General features: G+C 38.3%; 1 protein-coding gene across 10 annotated transcripts in view; it reads right to left on the bottom strand.

The window, feature by feature from the left end:
• The window catches only part of SDCCAG8 (SHH signaling and ciliogenesis regulator SDCCAG8), a 245,892-nt gene that overhangs the window by 55,492 nt on the left and 165,204 nt on the right, over positions 1-25,196 (bottom strand). For all 10 annotated transcript variants that reach the window (XM_061160253.1, XM_061160254.1, XM_061160249.1 and 7 more), the window contains 3 exons: positions 24,112-24,239; positions 21,911-22,019; positions 12,245-12,376 (listed from right to left, as the gene is read on the bottom strand). In XM_061160253.1, coding sequence (XP_061016236.1) covers positions 12,245-12,376; positions 21,911-22,019; positions 24,112-24,239 — 369 coding nt within the window. The remainder of the gene's footprint in view (positions 1-12,244; positions 12,377-21,910; positions 22,020-24,111; positions 24,240-25,196) is intronic.

The following is a 25,196-nucleotide window of genomic DNA, read 5'->3' on the forward strand; positions in this document are numbered from 1 at the left end:
TTCTTTCCATAACAAATATCAGAAAGGGCAATAAGTTTATGACCAATTACATTCTTTATTGATTTCTTTCTAAGCATTGATGTGGCTTGTATAAAACAACCTCAGTGTTAAGAGAGTTCAATATATTCATGTCCTATAACCTTTTTTAAGAACCCAGAGTTTCTGCCAACTAGATACTTGATTAAAATTTGTAATTGGTAAGACTCAGGTTTTCAAAGATCATGTCAGTGTATGAGTATGGAATCTGACCACAGGTGGGTATCTAGAAATAAACAGTCAAAGCAAAGCAACAGAACCATGAAAAGAGAGAGAGGAAAAGTAATGGAAAGTGATGGGGAGTATCAGGCAAAGAAGAAGATGATGAAGAAGTAGCAGATAAGCGGAACTTGCGGGTTAGAGAATAACTCAGCATGACCTGCATGTTTGGCACCTCAATACCCATCCACCCACCCCTGGCCCCACATTTGCAGGGGATTGGTTAAGCTTCACTTAGCAGTCAGAGTTAGCAACGCATCAGCTACATGGATGTCACCTTTCTTTTAATGACATTTGCCTAGCAGATACACATTAAAATTTGCATTAAGAGGAAATGAGCGATTCAAAAGACACTTTAATGCTGCTTTTCTGTATTTCTGCAAAATACTTTAAAAATATATGCTCTTTAAACTGCTGCATATTTTCCATAGGCAATAATGAGAAAATGGTTCTGCCCCTATTGACACATACAGACACACACAGACATACACAGACACACACACACACACACAATTTCATGTATAATAGTAATTTTTAAAACCAATTAATCTACAGAAAACAAAAACCCAGAAAATATCATTATCATCAAGATACTGTAAAACCAAATTTTCTCTCTAGTCTTACTAAATTTCCATCCCTAGCAGTCTGCATGTTATACATGGCAAAAACAAAGCATGAAATTGTCCTCCTCAACCCAACTCATGAAATGTTTAACTAAACAAAGGAAAACACTTTAAAAAGGGCTGAAGGCATTATAATCTTTATGTAATCACCTTAGAAGTTATTTTGTTGAAAATGATCAAAGAAATGTCAAAAACAACACGGAATCCCACAGTTAGGGTTTTATTGATTCTAGATGTTGATCTTTTGAGCAACATGAAAGAACTAAAAGAGCACAAAAAGGCATACTACCTACAGGGCTGCAAACGCAGCTCCAAGTGCCCAGCTGGTCAGAGCTGAAAACTCGCAGCTCTTCTTTGAGTTGAGAGGTCATGGGCTCTGTCGGGACGGCCCCTCCCAGGTCACGTGGAAAAGGTCTGCCTCGGAACAAAATTCCACTAAAGCAGCCTAAAACAGAGAGCTTTCTGGGAGAAAAGTGAGCTATTTTTGCAATCCTAGCTATCAGTGCAGTTTATTTTGTTTTAAAGGAAGACCTGCTATGAGTATTTTGTGTTTCTATTTTGTTTTGTTTTATTTAATGATGATACACTATTAAGTCTGAATTGCAAAATAAAACCCAAGAGCTTATTATTTAACAAAAGTACACATTGTTTCCAATGTGACTAGCAGATACTAAACTCTCTTCAATCTCAGAATAACCCTAGGCAATGGGAACTATTTTCCCTCCTTTTACACCTGAGGAGACTGCATCACCAAGAAGTGAGGAGACTTGCCTAACATCCACAGCCTGTTCCTTGGTGGGGCTGGGCTTAGAATCCAGGCAAGAAGCTCCAGAAACTGCATGTTTTTAACTACTATGTACCACATGCTCTATTAGTAATTTAAGAATCGTCTTAAAAGTTCATTTAGTCTTGCCATAAGCGGGGGAGATTTCTAAAGCACATGAGCCTGAAAAACCACTAGGGGAGACTTTGACTCTTAGATGCTACACTATCACTCGTGACAGAATGGGAAAATCTGCTCGGGGGCTTTTGTGACCTGGTATTCTGGAGACCTGGAGCCCAGGGCTGGTTCAGATGCTGGCTTCCTGGGAAACGTGGAGAGGTACTGAAGCACACTAATGGAACATGGGCTCCAGCATTAGATAACCTTGCATCTTTAGACTGGAGATGCAACATATTAGCATTTTAGTGTTTGTGGATAAGTCACATAATCTCTTGGAGACTCAGTTTCCCCTCTAAAAAAATAGGAGATGAGTATTATCTCAACAAGATGGATGAAATGGTTGGATGGCATCATTGACGCAGTAGACATGAGTTTGAGCAAACTCTGGGAGATAGTGAAGAACAGAGAACCCTGGTATACTGCAGTCCATGGGGTTGCAAAGAGTCAGATATGAGTTAGTGACTGAACAACATCATCTTAATAGAATTGATCTGATGCTTCAATTACTCAATACCTCTCTGCTGCAGATTCTTTTATTATGAAAATGCAGTGCTCTGTTAGAGATCACAGTCCCATCTACCTAACAAATACTGTGATTCCATAATACTATGATTACAAGACAGTTGACTGGGCTTCCCAGGTGGCACAGTGGTAAAGAATCTGCCTGCCAATGCAGGAGACACAAGAGATGTGGGTTTGATCCCTGGGGCAGGAAGATCCCCTAGAGGGGGAAATGGCAACCCACTCCAATATTCTTGCCTGGAAAATTCCATGGACAGAGGAGCATGGCGGGCTACAGTCCATGGGGTTGCAAAGAGCACATATACACAGGCATGACAGTTGACTATACTAGTACTGCACTGTATTTATATAGTGCTTATGATTTCCAAATATTTTCACTTCTACGTTCTGATTAGATCCTCATTACTAATCTGCATAGTATTCAATCCTCATTTTATGGATGAAGAAATTGAAGCTGAGAGAATTTATTTGGCTTGGCCATGATCATACATTGTCAGGTGACATGGCTGGCCCACAAACTCTGAGCTTTTGCACCTTATCCAGGGTTCTTTTCCTTATAATTTGCTGGGTTTCCACAGAAGACATGAGGCTTGCTTGCAATAAGCTTATAGCACAAATGGGGAAAGTAAAAGAACATGAAGAAGTATAAATGAATACTAATTGCTCCAAGATCCTGGAGAGGATGCAGCAGCTGTTTCTGGTTTGTATGTCAGTTAAAATTTACTGAGGGGCCTCTTACACATCCAGTGGAAATATGATGCCTAGGCTTGCTTGGACAGCAGAAGCCAAGGTAGAGTTTCCACGAGGAGAATGAAGCAAAGGAAATGAGAGACATTGAATGAAGACATGGTTGCAAGAATGCTCATAACCAGTGAATGGTAATCGATGGCTCTGGAAGGGAGTAGAAGTGAAACAGTTGAAGTGATTGGAGATGCACATAATGAAGGTTTTCTCAAGGGCTGGCCTTGAGGTTGACATTATTTAATGTTATTAATATTCTCCATGACAGATATATCAGATTCGCTCAGGGCCATCCTTTCCTGGGCTCAATCCCTTGCTACTGCTACTGAGTTCTTTGAGTTCATGGAACTCTCTTGGTTCTGCCACCCAAGGCTCACTGCATATAACTCAAGTCTCAGGTTCCTCCTGCCACTTGAGAGTCCAATGACATGCCAACTTCTAGAATTTAGGATTTGACTTTTGAAGCAACAGCTAAAAGGACTGATAAATGTAATATGAAGTACAGGGGAATTACCTCCCATGAGGAAAATTCTGGACCCATGGGAGACATGAGATGGAAGTGGGGCAGATAAATTCCCTCTCCTTTCCTCCTTCCAGTGAGCTATTTGGAAGAACAGTTTCTCTGTACAGCCTGCCCAGAAACAGCCTGTGTGGCTGTGATTCTGTGGCTTATTATAAGGCAGTTGCCTGTATAGTAACATCACCTTACACGATTTTGCATTCTTCCATGTCTCACCTTCCTTCCTTTCCCTCACTCTCACTGTCCTAGGTTTCAACTAAAATATACATTAGCATTTAATCCTTGCTCAAGTTCTGGGACAGCAGAAGTGAAGGGATTGGTGAAGTCATAGTTGAAATTACCCAGTTAATTAAAACATCCAAAAACATGCATGAAAAGATATAATAAGTCATGGAAATGTAAGTAGTCTGATAATGTAAGAAAAATGACTGGTGAAAAAGTCAATAACTGAGAAATTAGAAACAAACTACAGATGGGAAATGATAAGCAGAAAGCTATGAAGGGGTCCTTCTAGCTCACCAAGTAGGAGATAAATACCACGATGTTTAAAAGGCTAACATCACAGAAATGCCAACCCCCACTCTCCTACCTGCTTAAAATCCTTCAACAGCTCCTTCTCAGGATGCTCAGGATAAGTTTCAAACATTTTTACATGACTCAAGAGAAAGACCCTTTCAGGTCTAATTTCTGAGAGTCTCACTTTCTCTAAATATGTTGTTGTTTAGTTGCTAAGTCATGACTGCCTCTTTGTGACCCCATGGACTGTAGCCCACCAAACTCCTCTGTTCTTGGGATTTTCTGGGCAAGTATACTGGAGTTGGTTGCCATTTCCTCTTCCAGGAGATCTTCCTGACCCAGGGATTGAGCCTGTGTCTCCTGCATTGGTAGGTGGATTCTCTACCACTGAGCTACCAGGGAAGCCCTCTTATTATGCAGAAAGCGACACACACACAAATGTTACTCCCACCCTAACAATGAGAAAAAAAAGTCAGATAACAAAGCCATATTTATTCTCAAGCCAGTCAGAGAGCTGAGGTTGGACAATAAGTAGGTGAACTAAACTTCAAAAAGCAGTGTGCCTCTCTGAGGAGAGGCAGAAACACTTGGGTTGTTTTGACAGAGCATGGGGAAGAGAAACGGCCACTATAAAAGGAGGGAAGGTGAAAGCAGGCAACATTTTAACCAGTTCTTAAGAGTGTGGTCATTTAGTGTGATTGTCTACAACTCCTGGAAGCCCCAGACACAAGAGAACAAGAAGAGTTCACACTCATTCTTTAGCACTTTTCCATAGGCTTCCTTCCACTGGATGCTCACAAGAAAGACTGGGAGCAGGAGAGGAGACATGTACCCCTACTGTGCAGGGCATAAGAAAAAACCCTGCCCTCTGCCCACATACTGGACTCTAGTTTTTCACATGAAGCAAAAGCCTCAAGCTTCTGGGGAAGTGGAAAGAAACCTTCCCAGGAAAGGGTTCAGTGTCTCTGGGGAAATATTAGAAGCAAAAGCCATCTTCTCCTGGGAGGGGTGGAAGCCTCTTTACCTGGCCCTAGGAATAGCTAAACTTTCACCGAGGAACAGGCCAAAGCAAAATCCATCATCAGTGTGATGGTACATGCTTGATATCCAGCTCTCAGGGGGAAAACAAAGTCCTGGTTTGTAGTGTCTGCCCATTTCTGTGATGTGACTACTTCTGTGTGTGTATCTGTGTATGTGCTAAGTCATGTCTGACTCTTTTGCAGTCCTTTGGACTGTAGCCTGCCTGGGTCCTCCATCCATGAGATTTTCCCAAGCAAGAATACTGGAGCAGGTTGCCATTTCCTTCTCCAGGGGATCTTCCAACCCAGGGATAGAACCTGTGTCTCCTGCATCTCCTGCATTGCAGAAGGATTCTTTACCTCTGAGCCACCAGGTAAATATTTCTACCATGGTCAATTTATAACTACCAGCATGATGTCAGATGACTCACACATTTATAAAAATTTAACAATCAGCTCAAGGACACAATTGCATCTGACCTGAAAAGGTATTGGGCTTCCCTCGTAGCTCAGCTGGTAAAGACTCTGCCTGCTGTGCAGGAGACCCAGGTTCGATTCCTGGGTCAGGAAGATGCCCTGGAGAAGGGAATGGCAACCCACTCCAGTATTCTTGCCTGGAGAATCCCATGGACCGAGGAGCCTGGCGGGCTACAGTCCATGGGGTCGCAAGAGTCAGACACGACTTAGTGACTAACCACCCCCCGCCTCCCCCGAGGAGGCACCAGAAAACCCCATCCTCATCCTAGTGCCCATCATAAAACCACAATGAGAGTCAAATGGAAAAGACCAGAAATAAACAAAAACCCAGCGTCAACAATACAGAATTTCTTTGATGGGCCTGTGAACGGAATGGATTCAACACAGGGAAGGAAAATTATGAAGTCTGAGATTGGCCAATAGACATTATCCAAACTAAACACAAAGAAGAGAGAAAGGAGTTGGGGGGGAGGCAGGGGGGTCGTGTGGGCAGAGAAGAGACTAGAATGGTGCATCTAAGAGCTATGAGACATCAAATGATCCAAGCAATGTATAACTGGAATCCCAGAAGAGGGAGAGAGAGAAAGTGGAATGGGGAGATCTAACTCCTGTGCACTGCCTCTGCATTTGCTATCTATCTTCCTTCTTACAGCCATCGTGAAGCTACTGAGAGGCCATGTCTTTGTCGACTCTCAGGACCTTCAAACAGTTATTCCTTTTTCTCTGTTAAGATTACTTCTACTTCTCAGGATTCAGTTAGGTATTATTTCTCTAAGGAATTGTACACTGGGTCTCTAAACCTGAATTGGCTGCCAGTCTGGTGTGGCCCAGAACATCCTGATTCACTCTCATCATAGTATATTACACCCCTGTGATTACCATGTGCTCCTGGCAGAACTGAAAACTCCTTAAGGGTAGAGATGATGACTTTTTTCTTTTGTATGCTCAGTGCTTAATAAATGTGAATAAATATAGGGATATATTAATAAGCTAGAAGATACAAAATATAGCACAAACCAAGCAATCTAGTTTAAGTTTTCACATTGAACATGCAAAGCTCAACATTACTGAAAGTTTAAAAAGCAATACAACAAATGTGACCATAGAAATGAAAAATGAATGGTATTTAACTTGAAAGCATAAATTACAATTTAAATCATAAGAGTTAGGATAACAAAAATGCTAATCAAAAGTTCTCAAGCTACCTAAAAGATAAAACCAAAGGGATAAATTTGGCTGTAAAGAAGGAACTGACTCAGAGAGGCTTATGCTGGATATATGGAAGAAATTTTTAGGGATCTTAAGCATGGAGACACATTCTTTTTCTTCAAACAAACACACACATACATTCATATGCTCACAAACACTTGGAATATCATAGGCATATCACAAGTATGGTCTGAAATGTTGTTCTATAAATCATCTGTTGAAAACTCAGAAGGCATTTATCCTTAGAAATAACATCATGTAAACATGGTATTTTGTTTTACAGACTGGTTTCACAATAGCCTATTTAACCCATAATGTAAATATACTACCTTCTAGAATGTTTGCCTCTCAAGTTTCTGTTGGATGTCCAAAATCTAGAACAGAACCTGGTGTATATGTTAAGGAGTTGGTAAGTATGCTGAATGAAGGATGCTGAATGATTAATACTGGGAAACATTTGCTGTGGACAAAGATACTATTCGGAGAGGGTGTGGAGAAAAGGGAACCCTCTTACACTGTTGGTGGGAATGCAAACTAGTACAGCCGCTATGGAAAACAGTGTGGAGATTTCTTAAAAAACTGGAAATAGAACTGCCATATGACCCAGCAATCCCACTTCTGGGCATACACACTGAGGAAACCAGATCTGAAAGAGACACGTGCACCCCAATGTTCATCGCAGCACTGTTTATAATAGCCAGGACATGGAAGCAACCTAGATGCCCATCAGCAGATGAATGGATAAGGAAGCTGTGGTACATATACACCATGGAATATTACTCAGCCGTTAAAAAGAATTCATTTGAACCAGTCCTAATGAGATGGATGAAACTGGAGCCCCTTATACAGAGTGAAGTAAGCCAGAAAGATAAAGAACATTACAGCATACTAACACATATATATGGAATTTAGAAAGATGGTAACGATAACCCTATATGCAAAACAGAAAAAGAGGCACAGAAATACAGAACAGACTTTTGAACTCTGTGGGAGAATGTGAGGGTGGGATATTTCAAAAGAACAGCATGTATACTATCTATGGTGAAACAGATCACCAGCCCAGGTGGGATGCATGAGACAAGTGCTCGGACCTGGTGCACTGGGAAGACCCAGAGGAATCGGGTGGAGAGGGAGGTGGGAGGGGGGATCGGGATGGGGAATACGTGTAAATCTATGGCTGATTCATATCAATGTATGACAAAAAAAAATAATAATAATTAAAAAAATAAATAAATAAAACATTGACAATTAAAAAAAAAAAAAAATCTTATTTAAAATGGAGTTGGGAAGCCAGTAGGGGGAACTCTCAAGCCCTACCACTCCAAGTCAGGCCCAAACCCAAGAGGAAAAGACATACTTTGTATCTCCAGTAGGTAGAAGGTTACTACTTTAAACCAACAAGAGAAAGAAAAAAAAAAAAAGACTCCTTGCCAGGCAACAACCTGGCCCTTTAGAGACTGCCACAACTCAGCCAATGAAAAGCCACTACTTCAAATTCCCAGTTTCCTCCAATGAACTCTTTGTTTAATAACAGCTCCACCAACTCCTTTTCTAGAAAAGAACATTCTTCTAATTTGTTATTTGGACTTGCCTGTGGTGTGCTACAGATTACATGTCCTGAATTGTATATCCTTGCTGTTCTCAAATTAACCTATTTTGTTAGTAAAATAACTGGCTGTTTTATTGTTTTAGGTCAACAATACTGTCTCTCTACTTTCAGTTTTAGGTCTTAAAAAGCACAGGACTAGAACCAGAATGTAGTTAAAAGAATGGAAGCTCCGTAAGGGCAGGATGTCTGCAGGACAAGCAGATTTATCCAAGCACATCAGTGCTATGTAATAAGCACTCAGTAAATATTTGACAACCCACTCCAGTGTTCCTGCCTGGAGAATTCCATGGACAGAGAAGCCTGGTGGGCTACAGTCCATGGGTCACAAAAGCTGGACATGACTGAGCCCCATTCTATTTTGCCTGAAAAATCCCATGGACAGAGGAGCCTGGCAGGTTACAGTCCAAAGGGTTGCAAAGAGTCAGACATGACTGAGCACGCATGCACACAGAAACAAGTGAAGGAAAGTCTTTTCCCTTTCCTTGGCTATTGGGCCTATTCTAGCAAGAAGCATGGAGAAGGAAATGGCAACCCACTCCATATTCTTGCCTCGAGAATCCCAGGGACAGAGGAGCCTGGTGGGGGGTGCCGTCTGTGGGGCTGCACAGAGTAGGACACGACTGAAGTGACTTAGCAGCAGCAGCAGCAGCATGAGGTTCTCAAGGCAAGAATACTGAAGTGGTTTGCCATTCCCTTCTCCAGTGGACCACGTTTTGTGAGAATTCTCCACCATGACCCCTTCGTCTTGAGTGGCCCTACATGGCATGGCTCATAGTTTCAGTGATTTAGACAAGGCTGTGATCCATGGTGGAGAAGGCAATGGCACCCCACTCTAGTATTCTTGTCTGGAAAATCCCATGGACAGAGGAGCCTGGTAGGCTGCAGTCCATGGGGTTGCTAAGGGTCAGACACGACTCAGTGACTTCACTTTCACTTTTCACTTTCATGCACTGGAGAAGGAAATGGCAACCCACTCCAGTGTTCTTGCCTGGAGAATCCCAGGGACGGAGGAGCCTGGTGTGGGCTTCCGTCTATGGGGTTGCACAGAGTCGGACACGACTGAAGCGACTTAGCAGTAGCAGCAGCAAGAAGCATGAATTATAAGCCTGACATTTCCCTCCTTCTCTTTTGTTGGGTATATTTCTCATTTAATTTTCTTCCAGGTGATCAGTTATGATACTGTCTGCTTTGTTCTAGCTATAGCAACTGCACAGCCTGTTTTATATAACTTATTCATTCTCAGATCAAAATCTAACTCCTATAGCTAGAACTTCCTCTGTTACTGGGAGGAAAGCATCTGATTTCAGATCTTCCCAATAAAATGTAATTGAAAATGCCTTCCAGTCCTCTTAGGGATTTGCCAATAATGCAAAGAACAATTGGATTTTAAAGAAATTGCTTGCTGACCCCAATTGACATAAATTTGGTATAATCTGGAGGGCGGGGAAGGGTCACGCTTTCTAAGCTGTTTCTGGTTTTTGTAGCTTCCTTTTTCCCTCTACACAATACTCTCAGATTGTTTGTCTTTAGACCCCTTAGGGGAGGCAGGCTACCTAATCCATGGTCTAACAAAATGAAAGCTAGTGATAACAAAGAAACATTTCAAAACAGAGTTGAAATGAGCTTCTTTCCTAGCAACATATGGACTACATATCAATGATTACAATTTAATATTATAAAATAATGGCACATAAATCTAAAATAACACATCAATTATGCTAATTTACTTTTAAAAGTATGTTGTCAGTTATTTAAACACACAGATTCCCAAGCAGTTCATCACCGAAGGAGTACTTCTCTAAAGAAAACTGGTGGTGGTGATGGACAGATAGGAGGTGGGAATTATACATACATTTGCTTTAGCGAAAGAGATGACAGATGATTCACTTCTGATTACAATTCATACAGGACTTGAAGCATATTTCTTGAGAAAATAATACACTGCTGTTGCAAATATGAAGTATTTCTTTACAAGAGGTTAGCAAAACAACTCACAACAAGTGAAATCAATTACTGTGAAACTAAATTGAGATTATGTCATAGCTAAAATTAAGAAGATCAGCATTGGAAGAGCAAGATGACGTCAGTGCAACACTGGTAATGCAACATGAACTAAATGTCCTTCCCCCAGATCACGGGAAGTCACACTACTGGTGCTTGGGCAGCATCACAGGAGCTCTGCGAGGCACGGAGGCCCGTGAAATATGCATTGGCTTTCTCAGTAAGCTGTTTTGACCTCTAAAACCCACCCTGCGGTACTTCTAAAACATTCATTTAATAGATTTTGACACTATTCATAGGAGCTGCAGAAATGACCTATAATTTTCGGTCAGTTTTTCTGACCATCACTACCCAGGGAACTTTGGTCTATATTTTGATTACTCTTCTTAATGAGGAAAGATCAAGTCAAGAAATTACCTCGGGAATGGGGAAAGTTTGATCACTATACACCCCAGATTTAATATCAACAAACTTTTGGTTTATGCAAAACCAAGAAAACAGGAGAGCAAAACAAACAAATGAAAACAACCCTCCAGGCAACCAACTCCTGCCCAGGCTGCCAAGGGTGGCTGTCCCCCAGGACACCCCTCCTTTTTGCTTCTGGGGTTCCAGGAGGCACAGAGGCACAAGTCACCTCCTCCAGATGCAGGGGTGTCACAGCTGCCCTGGACCCTGGGTTCATAGAGCCTTGACCAGCTCAGACAGAGGGGGAGCTTGCAACTGTGGGAAAGGGGAAGAGGTGAAGACCCTTTTTATTTTTCTATTCCCTGGCCAAGTACAGTGACTTGGTACAAAATAGTTGCCTAATAAATACACAACAAACAAATTCTGGCCTCAGCTTACTTTACCAGCACCATATCCATAAACCTGCACTCAACAGCTCCTACGCTCTTTTCAACCACATCTACAGCAGTGTAGGAAGTAACTCTCCTGTCCAAATTTAATTCCTGATCAATGCTCGACGTCCCAACCTTCCTCTACACTCAGGACACCTGCATTGCCTCTGTGTCTGTGTTAGTATCTCCATTTATCTTGATTCTAAAAACCCCCTTCACAGAAGTATATAGTTTTATGAAATCCCTTAGAAAATTTTAAATTATTTCATTGTTTTACATAATACGATTAAGAGGGGAATTTTAAGTAAAAACATTTTATTTGAAATAAATATATGTGTGTTTTCCTGGTAGCTCAGTGGTAAGAAATCTGCCTGCCAAAGCAGAAGATGTGAGTTTGATCCTGAGGTCAGGAATATCCCCTGGAGAAGTAAAAGGCAATCTGCTCCAGTGTTCTTACCTGGGAAATCCCATGTACTGAGGAGCTTGGTGAGCTCAGTCCATGGGGTCGCAAAAGAGTTGGACACAACTTAGTGACTAAACAACAATAACAACCACCTCTGATTAAGACATCTAATTTTCTTAGGCTATTACATGTTTTATCTTACAAAAAATACACAAAACCTAATTTCTAGAAGAGAAGTTTTGAAATTTCTGCATATTACTTTACCAGCTTCCACCTTAAAGGTAGATAGTTTTCCTATAGTGTTCTGTATTAAATCTACTTCTGTGTCTTTAGAAAATAGTAAAGAGGAAAAAAAAAAAAAGAAAATAGTAAAGAGGGAACGTGCTCTCCTGTGTGTTATAAGAACAACCTAAATTGAGAAAGCATAAATAAACAGAAGTATTAGATTTTGAGCATGCTCCTTGAGTACCACAGTAACCATGAATTCTATTTATTCCAGAGCAATTCCCATTCTGTTTTTGAACCAAACACATTCACTATGTGGCATATCAGTTGATGATAAAGTATTACCTTTGCTTCATTATCTCATGCAGTCTCCCATGCTGGACACACTGTTCCTCTAATTCATCATTTCTTCTCTGTAACCTTTCCAGTTTGTCATATGTATACATTTTTTCTTGACTGAGCTGAGCTATTTCAGATCTAAAGAGATGTAAACAGAAATAACAGATGTTAAAGGTTTTTATTACCAGAGTATGTTTTTATTGTATAACCTCATCATTTCCTTGAACTCTACACTTAAACATGTGCTAATAAAATTTTTTATGTAAAATATTGCAGAAATTAGGAAATGTCTAGTAGAAGGATATACACATTGCAGGAACTCAAGTGGTAGCACATAAAGGAATAACAACTTGCTTTAATAGATTTTTCAAGAAACAAGGCAAAAATGATAATCAAATCCCCTTTTTAAATAGGCTACTATTAAGTTACCAAATATTTGCTGAGTATCTATCACAGACAAGCTATCATGCTGTTACAGGAACAACCCCAGGCCTAATTTCTATGAAAAAGAGTTGTTTCTTTTAATTGACATAACTAATTTAAAGGCACAAGATTAAAATAATATCGTTTTTAAAAATGGTGGTTCACTGCTCCCTGACCCTACGTCTAGATTGTCAATATAACTACTATTTCAGTTGTAGTTAAATCAGTATCAGTTTTATGTTATAACAACTACATAAATATTGGTCCTTGTTATCTAAGGAGTATACTATGATTATACATGTGTACATTTATATGGGGCTTCCCAAGTGGCACGAGTGGTAAAGAATCTGCCTGCCAATGCGGGAGACACAAAAGACATGAGTTCAATCTCTGGGTTGGGAAGACCTCCTGGAGAAGGAAATGGCAACCCACTCCAGTATTCTTACCTGGAAAATTCCATGGACAAAGGTGCCCAATGGGCTACAGTCTATGGGGTCACAAAGAGTTGAACATGATTGAGCGTACATGTATATACATACATATTTTCCCTAAATGGGTGGGCTTTAGTGTGGAGTGATTGAGTGGTGAGCCATCTTTTCCGATGGGAGAGTCCCAATAATATCAGTATCTGTAATTCTTTCCCCTGCGGCCATTCTGTTTCTCAAAGGAAGGATTCTCCAGTTTTCTGCTTGTTGTGTACAACACTAATCATCAGTGGCCTAGGAGCTGACTGGAAATAGAGGCGTGGTGTTCTCACCTTTCAGAATGTAGTGCACGCATGCTTGTATGTGCTCAGTCACTCAGTCCCGTCAGATGCTTTGAGACCCCATCGGCTGTGGGCCCCCAGGCTCCTCTGTCCATGGGAATCTCCAGGTAAGAATACTGGAGCGGGTTGCCATTTCCTACTCCAAGAGATCATCCCCACTCAGATATCAAACCCAAATCTCCTTCAGAATGTAGACTTTCTATTAATTCCTCTATTCTAACTTCAGTACAGCTATTTAACCCAGTGCTTACCGGTTTAATTTCTTCAGAGAGGAAGCCCATAGTTTCTGGGTGGAGGAGTGATGGTCCCCTGGCTGCATGGGGTCGGGGGTAGAACTGTCAACTTTGGTTTCAGTGCTATGTTCCACTCCTGCCTTCTAAGTTTTTCTGGGATCCTGAGAGCAGATCAGCTTGCCTCACACACAAGTAACCTTGTCTGCAGACGTTTAAAATTCCTCTTCCTCCATTTGCTAAGTCAGGTACCATTCCCACAATTTTCTTTCAGTCTTCACTAATTTCATTTGGGATTACAGAAATCTATTTTGATGATGTTTGATGTCTGTCAGGAAATATGCTACCTCTTCTGTGTCTTGGATGGCTATTTCAAGTCTCAAAATTTGAAGATAAGAAAGATATCTATCCAAGAAAAATTATATCCTTGTCCTTGCTTTAATTAATCATTACTTCTCACTCCACCATTTCCTCATACTACACTGCCTCATAGATTAGAAGTGAAAGCTTAAAACTCATGAATACTAAAATACGAGTAGCTAACAACTGGTTTGTTTCTTGAAGTTTAAATATTGAGTTAGCCAAAAGGCTCGTTTGGAAAAACCCAAATAAACTTTTTGGCCAACCCATAAGACACTTGATGTAAAATTACTTCCCTCCAAAGAAAGAATTCCTCCATTAGGAGCAATAGCCTTTTCAATTTTTTTTTTTTTCCTGGAAAAGACTGGGATTTGCTAAAGGAGTTTCCCTCAAGGACCAAACTGTTTCACATGGCAAAAAGCAATTTCTCACTTTAGTTCAACTCATTCCTCATTTTGTTTTTACTTTGGTTCAAATTTCATCGCAAAGGAAGCTTGTTCTGATTAATACGTGCAGTTCTTAACATGTCAGCATATTTTTTGAAACCTCTAGCTTTTATGCATACATTAGCTTATAATTTATTCCCATGAACTGTGCTCTGGGCCTCATCCTTCTTGCTAGATTACACATGAGGGCAAGGATTATCTCATTTTCAAGCTCAAATGAGGAACACAATCTACATTTACTTTTTCTAATAAGAATTTACTTATATTTGAAACATCTAAATAAGTAAATAATCACTTCTCTCTCCTTTCAAAATCACATACAATATAAAAGAATTTAGGAGCAGTTATATAAAGCTGTTAATTTAGTATTCTTCCAAGGTTAGCGTTTTCTATCACAATATGCACTATGCACTAAAATTCCTAAAGGATCAAAAATACCCTTAAACCAGATTAGAAGAAAATGCAGAAGAATGTTATCTATTCTCAGGTACTTTCCCAGAAAAAAAAACAGTCACTAAAAGAAAAATCAGGGAGGAAGCATAGATTTTACAGTATAAAAATATAAAGCTTTTATTCACAACAAAAAACATGTTTTCATGAGAATGTTCCTTGTAACACTGTTTCTAGAAGCAACCTAGTTCTGCAAGCTAATCTAATAAAACTTAACCCAGAAATGTATCAACAGATGATTAGTTACATTACATGAAAAAAGAACTATCAAGATGCTATTCTGATAATATGGTTATCTACTGGTATTAAATATTGACCTAAAACATGACATTTTGGTAAAAAAAGAAAATATTAAAAATCAGTATAAAGTAATTCTATCTTATAAAATAAAAAATATCATCTCTTGGTGTCCAGATTAGAAATTTCTTTTTTTCCTTTTCTTTATTTTCTGAATTTTTACAATGAACATGTATTTAAGACAAAAAATAAAGTCACTTTGATTCTGAAAATGTTCATAAGAAACAAAAAGAACTGGGGACAAGTTTTTCAAAGTTAAAAAAATGGGGGGATGTAAAAAATGAGATGAATGAATATTAGAAGCATTAAATAATAAATCACAATTCCCCACTCTTCATCAAAATTCCAATTAAAAAAGTACAAGGGATATGAAAAATATTCACAGAAGAATAAACATAAATGATCTATAAACATTTAGAAAATATTCAATTTCCCTATTACTCAAAGAAATGCCTAATAAAAGCAGATAAATTTGTCTTTAATAAAAGTCAAACATTTATTGTATGCCTATACTATACTAGGTTGTGGAATTCATCCTTCACATTATAATCTCAATCCTACAAGGTGACTGTTTATTCCCTTTTCTCTGTGGGGTAAATATGAGATTTAATGATTTGCCTAAGGTCACCCAAATGGTTATTAGCCAAGCCCAGACACAAACACTGTTCTGGCCAACTCTAAAGGGATTGCCCCACCCACTGTGCCACACTGCCTCTCACTTCTTTTTATAAAAATCTCTCACTTCTTTTTGTCACATACTGGTATGCACAGAGATATACTGAGCTGAATATAGTGCAGTACTTAAGCAAAGTCACACACGTTAACAGCCTTAAAAGGGTGCATAGTCTTTGGACCAGCAATCCTCCTTTCAGACGTCTCAACTAAAAAGATCATGAAAAAAATCAGATTTAGGTATAAAATTATTATTATTCATTACATTTAAAAATAGTTTAAAATTCTGATGAATTACTATGCACACAAATGATTCGGTTAAAACTATGTTTCCACAGTATTTACTGATGTAGAAAAGTGTACATTAGATAATATTAAATAAAAAAGCAAGATGCAGCTATACTCACACACACACATGCACACTAATATGCCACAGTATAAATGTATGATAACTTACACATATACCTACACATGGAAAAGGACAGAAAAGAAATACATCCAAAGTTAACAATGGTTAGCTGGATGGTAATGTCACAGAAAAATAAATGCCTGATATTGAATTTATCTTATGTATACAATTTCAAAAATATAGATGTTAATTGTAAAGTACATATTACTATCAGGTATTTTATTTCTACAGTATTTTTCTGCTTTGCATATTTTATGTGTATTTTTTTTGTTTGTTTATAGTAGTAATTTGCCTACCAACTTCCAATGCTCAATAAAAATTTGGTACATGTATATGTTCATTATCTTTTATTTGTCTTTAGTCCATGATATATTGAAAGAACTAGCCATTTGCAAAGTTTAAAGAGTAAACTTATGAGCTTCTATGTTAGCTTGAGATTACATTTGTGGCATGACTATCCTAGCGTCATATAAAAAGAAAATTGACTCTAATCCATTTTCACAGAAAATTTAGGTAATTTCTGGCTTTACGGAAGCATGAACTTCTCTCTGCATTTTATATAGCAGTTATATTGTGTAATTACATTTGCATGAAGTATAATATTTTACTACTATAATTAGTATTACAGTGATTGCTTTTTTTTTATTATTATTTTTTTTTTCCAGTGGGTTTTGTCATACATTGATATGAATCAGCCATGGATTTACATGTATTCCCGATTGCTTTTTAAGGAAAAACATGACCCCTTAATTTTTTATTCTTTTAGAGATTCATTCAACTTTTGGTAGTAATTAACAGAGGCCAATATCAGTTTCTTCCTGTATAATATAATTTTTGGAGCATCCCAAACTAACATCATCTAAACATGCAAAAAAAAAAAAAAAAATAGTTCAACCGGGTGTGTGTTCTTTACTTCAATTAAACTCACACAGTTGGATACCTACTGTTGCCAAAACAGTAATATAATTTATACATTATAGTCCACACAGTAAAACTACACTAAAAGTCATTTAACAATATTTATAACACCATAAAATACAGTGTTAAAATATATGAACTGCAATATGTACCAAAATTGTAAAATTTGTTTCTCATCATCAGTGATTAAAACCAGGATCATTGCTCTAGCCTCAAAACCCACAACCCTGGTGACAGATTAGAATTCAAATCTTAATGATCAATTTACAATTAACAAGATAGAAGTGAAACAAATTAAACCAACCATTAGATATAACGAGACCCAATGGACTCCCATTGTTCCTCTTAATTACAAAACGCAAATCACAAATACACAATGGGTACTGTTAGACATCAATCCACAAGCCTAGCAACCCAGAAAGTGACAATGATAGAAAAGAAAGAGAAGCAAAACCACATAGACCCCAGTTCTATGCTCTATGTCCTATTCTTTTCAATGGGGCAAAAGTGTTGAGAGGTGAAAACCTAGCACATGCTGGATTCCCAGTCTGCAGCTGGCAGAGGGTCCCTTCTAGCCAGTGCCCAACCTTTCTGAGCTCTTCCCAAGGCATGTTTTAGATTTCACTGCAAACTGCGCTGCAAATATTTTAGTGCTGATTCATCTAAGCGCTTTGGGAGAGGGAACACTTCCTTTACTTTAATAGAAAAAAAAAAAAATCACAGTTGCACCAAAGATATTTAAATATCTCCATGTACCAACTTCGAAAACAAGCCTATCTATCACTGTAATAAGCTCTCAGAGTCCTGGGGAATAAAGACAAAGGGAGCTAAAGTTTATGTGAGTTTCATCTAAAATCAGCCAGAATGTCTGCCTGGTGCCAATTAAAAGCAAAAAGGAATTACTGCTCTTGTCTGATGGTCAAAAACAAGCTACATAAAATGCATGAAATTGGCAGTTCACTTTTAGCTTTAAAATGAGATGTGCCATTCACAAAACCTGGGGTTACAGACACCACTCGAGCAGTGTGGAAGGCATACTGTGTAGGAAGTACTGGCTCGTCACTGTGGAGGGCTTGCAGACAGCAGAAGCAATAAGCACAGCCATAATGCACTTACGTCTACTTGGGAAAAAACACATATAACATACACACAGGCGGAGGAAACATTTCTAAACACTTTCACAAAGCAGCTTAGCATGGGGACGGGGTAAAGAGTAAGAGTGTCTGGGAGTGGTTTCCCTGCACTGTCAGCTAACCCAGTGATTCTTCAGGGGCTCTAGTCAAAGGACTAGATCTATGATTTAAAAAAAAAAAAAAAAAAGCTTAAATAAATGGCATGAATCTATATATTTAGTATGGGATTTTGAATAACATAAAATTCACAGACCAAAAAAAAATGTTTAAATTGTTCATCAACATGAAATAAATACACTTACTTTCAGGAAAAAATTTTACTGTGGTACTCTGAAGAAAACCTGGATTAAAATTACCCTGTGGTTTAAATAATGATTTTGGAGATGGCACTTTCAAAATGACAACAGCTTAGAAAAGTCAAAAGACTTCAAGATTTCCTCATCTCAAAGCACAGGGAGGGGGCTATTTACCCCAAAAGTTTAGTAGAAGGTAAATAGAGACTCACTCCTGGAGAGCTTCTACAGGGCTTCATAAATTCATAGTTTTATTTTAAAAGAAATACTTGGAGCCCTACAAGTTTTATAGATGTTTTCAAAACAAAGATAGTATCTAAACATGGAGTGTCTTTCATGTAGGAAGCCAGAGTGAGATGAGAAATTAAGAGTAAACAAATAAGAAACGCCCAAACACAACTGATCCTATCTACTAATTTCTTGTGAGACACACAAAACATATATTTTGTCAATTTTAGGGGCCCTAAAACATTGTAACAATAATAAGTTACAACTTATTTAGTTTTTATTATTTGCTAGGTTTTAGTTTGGAATCAACTTATAAAGTTACAGTAGATGCGTATTTTAACTCTTCAGACTTACAAGACAAAGTCCAGAGCAGGACCTGAAACACAACCAAATCTACAATTTCCTGATCCTGCATTGCCTTCAAAAAGGTTTTCCATTGAGGTATAGACTTAATGTCTGTCAGCAAATTATGGCACTCAGACCCTGGCAAAGACAATGATTGCTAGGTGAAGGGATATCTTCATTGCCAGTCAAGAGCCTTAAAGTGATGCCATCAGTGACAGCAATCGCACCTACTGTACACTTTTATGTGTCAAGCATGGTGTTAGGTGCTCTGTGTATACCTATATCTCCCTCTCTAAATTTCTAATTTCCACCAAAATCCCGTATCATAGTTTTTAAAGGGTTTTTACAAATGGAGAAGCTGAGGTTTGGAGAAATTAAGCCAGGGACCCAAGGTCATGAAGCTAAGTGGCAAAGCAAGATTCAAACCTTATTCTTTCTCAATTCCGAAGTGTTTGTTTTTACTGCACACTGTCTGTCATCAACAAAGAAATAGTGTGGAACCAGAGTCAGATCATGATACAGAGGGTAGCACCATGCTTGTTTGTTTCATTCATTCATTCATTCATTTATTCATTCAGTATGTATGTATTGGCTACCAGGTCAGATGGTAAAGAATCCACCTGCAATGCAGGAGACCTGGGTTTGATCCCTGGGCTGGGAAGATTCCCCTGGAGGAGGACATGGCAACTCAACCCAGTACTCTTGCCTGGAGAATCCCCATGGACTAGTCCGACACGACTGAGCGACTAAGCAAGCACAGCACCAGCCCTGCATCAGACATAAAGGAATACATTCAGTTTACAAAGCAGTGGTCAGGAGCTAGAATCAGAGTGAGAGGAGACGAAGTGAAGAGAGGCTGAGGGTCAAGTTCACTAGAGCCGGGTAAACTGATAGACCCAGAACAGGGAGAAGGCGGCCTCAGAGCACATGGCTCAGGTTAACCCCGGCTCACAGTTAACCCTCACATATGCAAGTATGCTCCATGGAAATTTAAAGATTAATTTTTCCCTCCTAAACTTTCCCATCATAATTACTTTGGTCTGGATTTTCTTTTATGGTGGATGTAAGATATTATTATTATGAAAGGTCATATGCTTTGGAACCAGAAATATCTAAGTTAGAATTCTAGGGTACCTACTTATTAGCTATTTAAATGCTCTGAGTGATTGGTTTCCTCATCCATAAAAGAAGCTAATTCATGTCTCAAGCTGTTGTGAGAATTAAATAATATAAAGCAAGCATATAGCTTCTTTTTCTCTTTTATATACTTCAATTTCCTGAATTATATCTGAATTAGACAGCAAGATAATTAATCAGTAATCAATCCCAAAGCAATCTTAAGATAACACAATCTTTTAAGGCCCAATTTTTTCTTAAATTATTAATGTGTTTGTTTGTATCTATGTTAAGTAAATCAAATATTTCTAGTTAGAATACTTCCTGTTGATATGAGGGTCTCCTCCAGGGCAAAATTATTTGGGTTTCCTTGTCAAATTTCCTGGAAATACTGGGTATTTTGGCACTGTGAGCCTTTTCCTTTCCCAAATAAGATATCTAATTAGTATTCACTAAGAAGGTGCATGCTCAGAGCACATTCTGGGTGGTTATAGGAGTTTCTGCCTTCCTGTGAGCAGAATGAATTGGATTCATAAGTGCTCTGATTTTCCAAAAGATTCAGGGATGGGGATTCCACAAGCTAGGCCAGATTATTGATGCAGGAATCCAAGCTGGGGCTCAGAGTGATCAGATACACTCTGATCCTCCTAGAAATTTGTTCTGAATGACACACCTAAGCCAGTAGTTGGTTTGCTGAGCCCTACTGCTTGCTCTTTGATAATATAAGTGAGTTTCAAAACAATATAAAAGAGAAGATATACTATTTTCCCATTAGGTTATATTGTAACTGATACTTTAGCTAGTTAAGTGAATGATTTCTTTTGAGTTCAAGTCAAAGCAATTCTGTTCAACATCATTCATTTGCAAGAGGAAACCAGTTTGAACAGGCCAAATAAATTTGTCCAAGATTACACAGTTACTGTCAGAGTTAAGATGAGAACTCAGGCATCTTAGAATTTACAATAGAAATAATTCATTTATTGTGATAATATGATTGAAAAATGTACAGAAAAAATTCACTAAGATCTCAATCAATGGATTTATAAAAGAGCATATACTTATAAAATGAACGATGGCTGTTCTATTAAAATAAAACAATTTTAGGAGAAAAGATGGTTTTGGTTTATTTCAAAGTGTCATCTACGTTAATTTTTATACATATGTATTTTATTTATTATTATTTGACTTAAAGATAGCTGTTATGTGTTCATGGAGAACTATAATACACTAAAACATGTTGGCTGAATTAAAATAAAATTTTAGAACTGCTTGACTCACCTGTATGTTTTATTAGAATAATTGCCATTTTGACCCTTGTGTTCTAACATTTTGTAGTTTTTACTTCTGAACATTAAAAAGGTCAAATAATAGTATGTATACCTAATTATGAAAAAACACTGAGGTGTCTATATGGACAATTAAGAAAATTTTCATACAGAGAAAATGTTTTTTACAGGGAATATGTCAATACCTATCTAATTTTGACATTAGACTATAAAATAGTGGAAATGCTGTCTTTTAGGGAAAAAATTACAGCATTCACATAAACAGTGCTCTGAAAGTACTGCATAAATAATATTACCCACCTGCTTTTCTGGGAGATTTGTTCCAGTTTCTTGGCTAACATGCAGCACTCTTCCTTCAACTTTGTCATAAATGAATTCTGGGAGGTCAGCAATGAATACTGTTCATTTTCTAGAAATAACAATAAACCCTCCTGTAAACATCAGATGTTTATGGTTGTAGCTCTGCAGTGCAATGCATAGTGGTAAAAGCAATAAGACTGACTACCACATGTTTCGTGTAAGACACTAGATCACTTTTAGGGTCCTAGGTCAAAGGAAAGCTCATCTGGCAAGACACTGAATCTTGTGAGACATTTATTTTCCTAATAATTACACACCAGAAACATTTCTGATCATACCAGTTTTGTGTAAATTTTAACATGCTAATAACTGTCAAATACCTCAAGTGGGGTCATAGATTTTTTGATCTTTGTAATTTTCAATATACTCTTCTTTTGAAAATTTTACTCTAAACAGAATGTCAAACTTATCACAATCAGGTAATTCAAAACTAAAATAATTGAGGAACTCTTTCTATACTGTAATTCATGCTTTATGTTTCATATTTTCTCATATATTTCACTACCCCCCACCTTGCATATACTTCTCTGTTTATAAAAGAAAAACACATAGTTTTCCTTATATTTCCATCAACAGTGTGAGCTTCAGTGCAGATCTGACCAAAGAAACTGAAGAGAGTATGTATTTTTGAGCAAAATACAAGGAAGTATTCTTATGGTGGCTCAGTTAATACTCTTATCTAGTATTCAGAGATACTGCCAAAGACTCCTTGACCACCAGGATCCTCCCAGTAGTGGGGGCAAACAATAATTTATCCTATAACTTCCTCCTTTTGTTTTTAGTGGAAAAACAACTAGTAAGCCTGGTAAATTTTCATTTCTTCTGGCCAAACGCTGTGAGAAGAAAATCTCTACTGAAATTGATGGGTGAATTATGCAGATCAATATGACATTTGCCTCTTTATTGGCAAATACATAATTTAATGAATTTTATGTTAGCAATTTTTCACTTATAAGCAGCACTTTTTTTTTTAACCATGTTATCAAATATAGTATACATTAAATCACATGAAAATTAGGTGAAAGGTTTAACAGGCCCTTTCTTTCTCTTCAGTTTTCGATAGTGACTGGCAAAAAAGCATATAGCATACAAAGCAAAATAAATCAAGACACTAAAAATTAAGCAACATTTCTCTGGAAGAGACAGGATCAATTAAACTTTCCTTTTAATAGTACAATCAGCTTGGAGTATGTGGTGTGGAATTATAATGACTGACACTGTCTTGTTTTGACTAACACTTTCTGTGAACACACAACTCAAAAGTGAAAGGAACTACAGAATGCTCCGACTGAACAAATCAAACTGCCTATTTTCAAAGTGCATTTTACTTTCAAATTAAAGGTAAAGAGTTACTGGCCAACTCAGCCTGCAGAATAGCGCCAATGTGATGAAAGATGGCAATTTTTAGCCAAGCTGCCAGCTGTGGTCAATGCCTTGTATTAGTGAATTTTAACAGCAGTTGTGAGAACTTGAAGAATGCAAAGGATTAAACATCACTTTAGACTGGGTTGGGGGAGGTGGGATAATCATACAAATGCTAAAAATGTTCGAAGCTGCAAAGATTAAATAAAGGAACATATCAATTTGGAGCCACTGAATTACATCCAGCTGCGACAGTGAATTAAGAACCGATTAATGGCTAAAGCTTTTCTCCAGTTTGGATGCTGAAGCAAACTCATTAGGCTTTTAGAGTAGCTATAATGTGTGTACTGTGGGAACTGTTCAGTGCTATTCAGGAGACTCTAACTGTAAGCTCAGAGCATTTCCCGCAGAGCTTCTGATGCTATTTTCTTTATATAACATGTGTGCCTGAAAACCCAGCCAAAAACAAGCCCTTTGTTTTTCTACTTTGTTGTGGTCTCTCTCAGCTTTACGTTTCTTGAACACAGGTAAATAAACTCATAATCCAGATGGTGCAACAGATGTGAGAGCAGCACTCTGAAATCAACAGACAGTGGGCAATACTTTCCATTTTCTCTTTTAAACGCTAACTAATATGTAATTCGGAATCTCCGGTGTAGTTAGCATCTGCTCCCTTCGGCCAGCCAAAGGTTACAGGTGTTCCTGATGTCATTTCACAGTAAGGCGTGGGCCTGGCTTGTGAGCAAGTGCCCAGGCTCTAATCTTTCCCTACCACCTACCAGTTTTGTCATGCTGGGCTTCCATTTGCTGTATCTTCTGTGTCAGCTCCTGCTCTCTTTGCTGGGCCTGAAGGGCTTGGGCCTTTGCTTCATTGCTAAAGCTCTGCTGAATGCTATCTTTTTCCAGTCTATAAGGCAGAGAGGAGACAGACAGAAATTTAATCTACAGATGCACTAAACCCCATCATTTCCCCTACAGACCTCAGAGAGCTGATATGGAGTAAAACTGTTCAGCATAAGCAGACAACAATCTTTCCACAAACTCCCAATTTTCAGGGGAAAATTCAAAGGACCTTTTGAGCAATGTTTATTACCTGCCATAAATCCAAATGGACTAAGGTAAGCAACTTTAAAAATCAAAATATCATGACAACTGAATTAATGGTGTTTTGTAACTTTAAAACACAAACATCATTTTCTATAACATTCTCATTGTTGCTAGCCGCCAATTAATCTTTTTTCTCCTGAATGGTCAATATTTCCTAAAGATCCTGAAGTTATAGGATCAATACCGTGTGACCCAATATGCCCCAAAACTTAAATTCTTGAAACTAAGCTTTGGGGATCACCTCTGCTTTTCTTCCCAAATTTAATATGGAATCGCAAATATAATGCAGGAGATTCTATCTAGAGGCAGAAACGTATGCTTTCATTAAATATTTTCACACATTAGGCCATGTAATGCGAATATAAATATGAAAATGAAAAAATGTTTCCCAGAACTTCATAATAAAATCCCTTTTGGGTCACACTGAAAGAATTGCAGGATGAGAAGCTTCTGAAGTCAAAGACGAGAGCTCATCCCACTGTGATTGGATATTGACCAGTGGATAGGTCTATATCCAATCACAGTGACTCCTAAAGAGATAAACTTCCTAAACAGAACCTGAAGAATGCAAGGACCTCATCTCTGACACCACTGGGGATACTGACACTGTGTGCAAGCACACGCGCACACACACACAACACACACATGCTCGTGCAAACACACACATTAGGTGGGTTCTTTGTACTCTGAATATGGGTAGGTGATATGAAAGTTTCCTTCCATTAACTGGCTGAGTTATTTCTAACTCCTAATCTCC

The sequence above is a fragment of the Dama dama genome, chromosome 14, assembly GCF_033118175.1.
Source record: "Dama dama isolate Ldn47 chromosome 14, ASM3311817v1, whole genome shotgun sequence".
NCBI classification, from domain to species: Eukaryota; Metazoa; Chordata; class Mammalia; order Artiodactyla; family Cervidae; genus Dama; species Dama dama.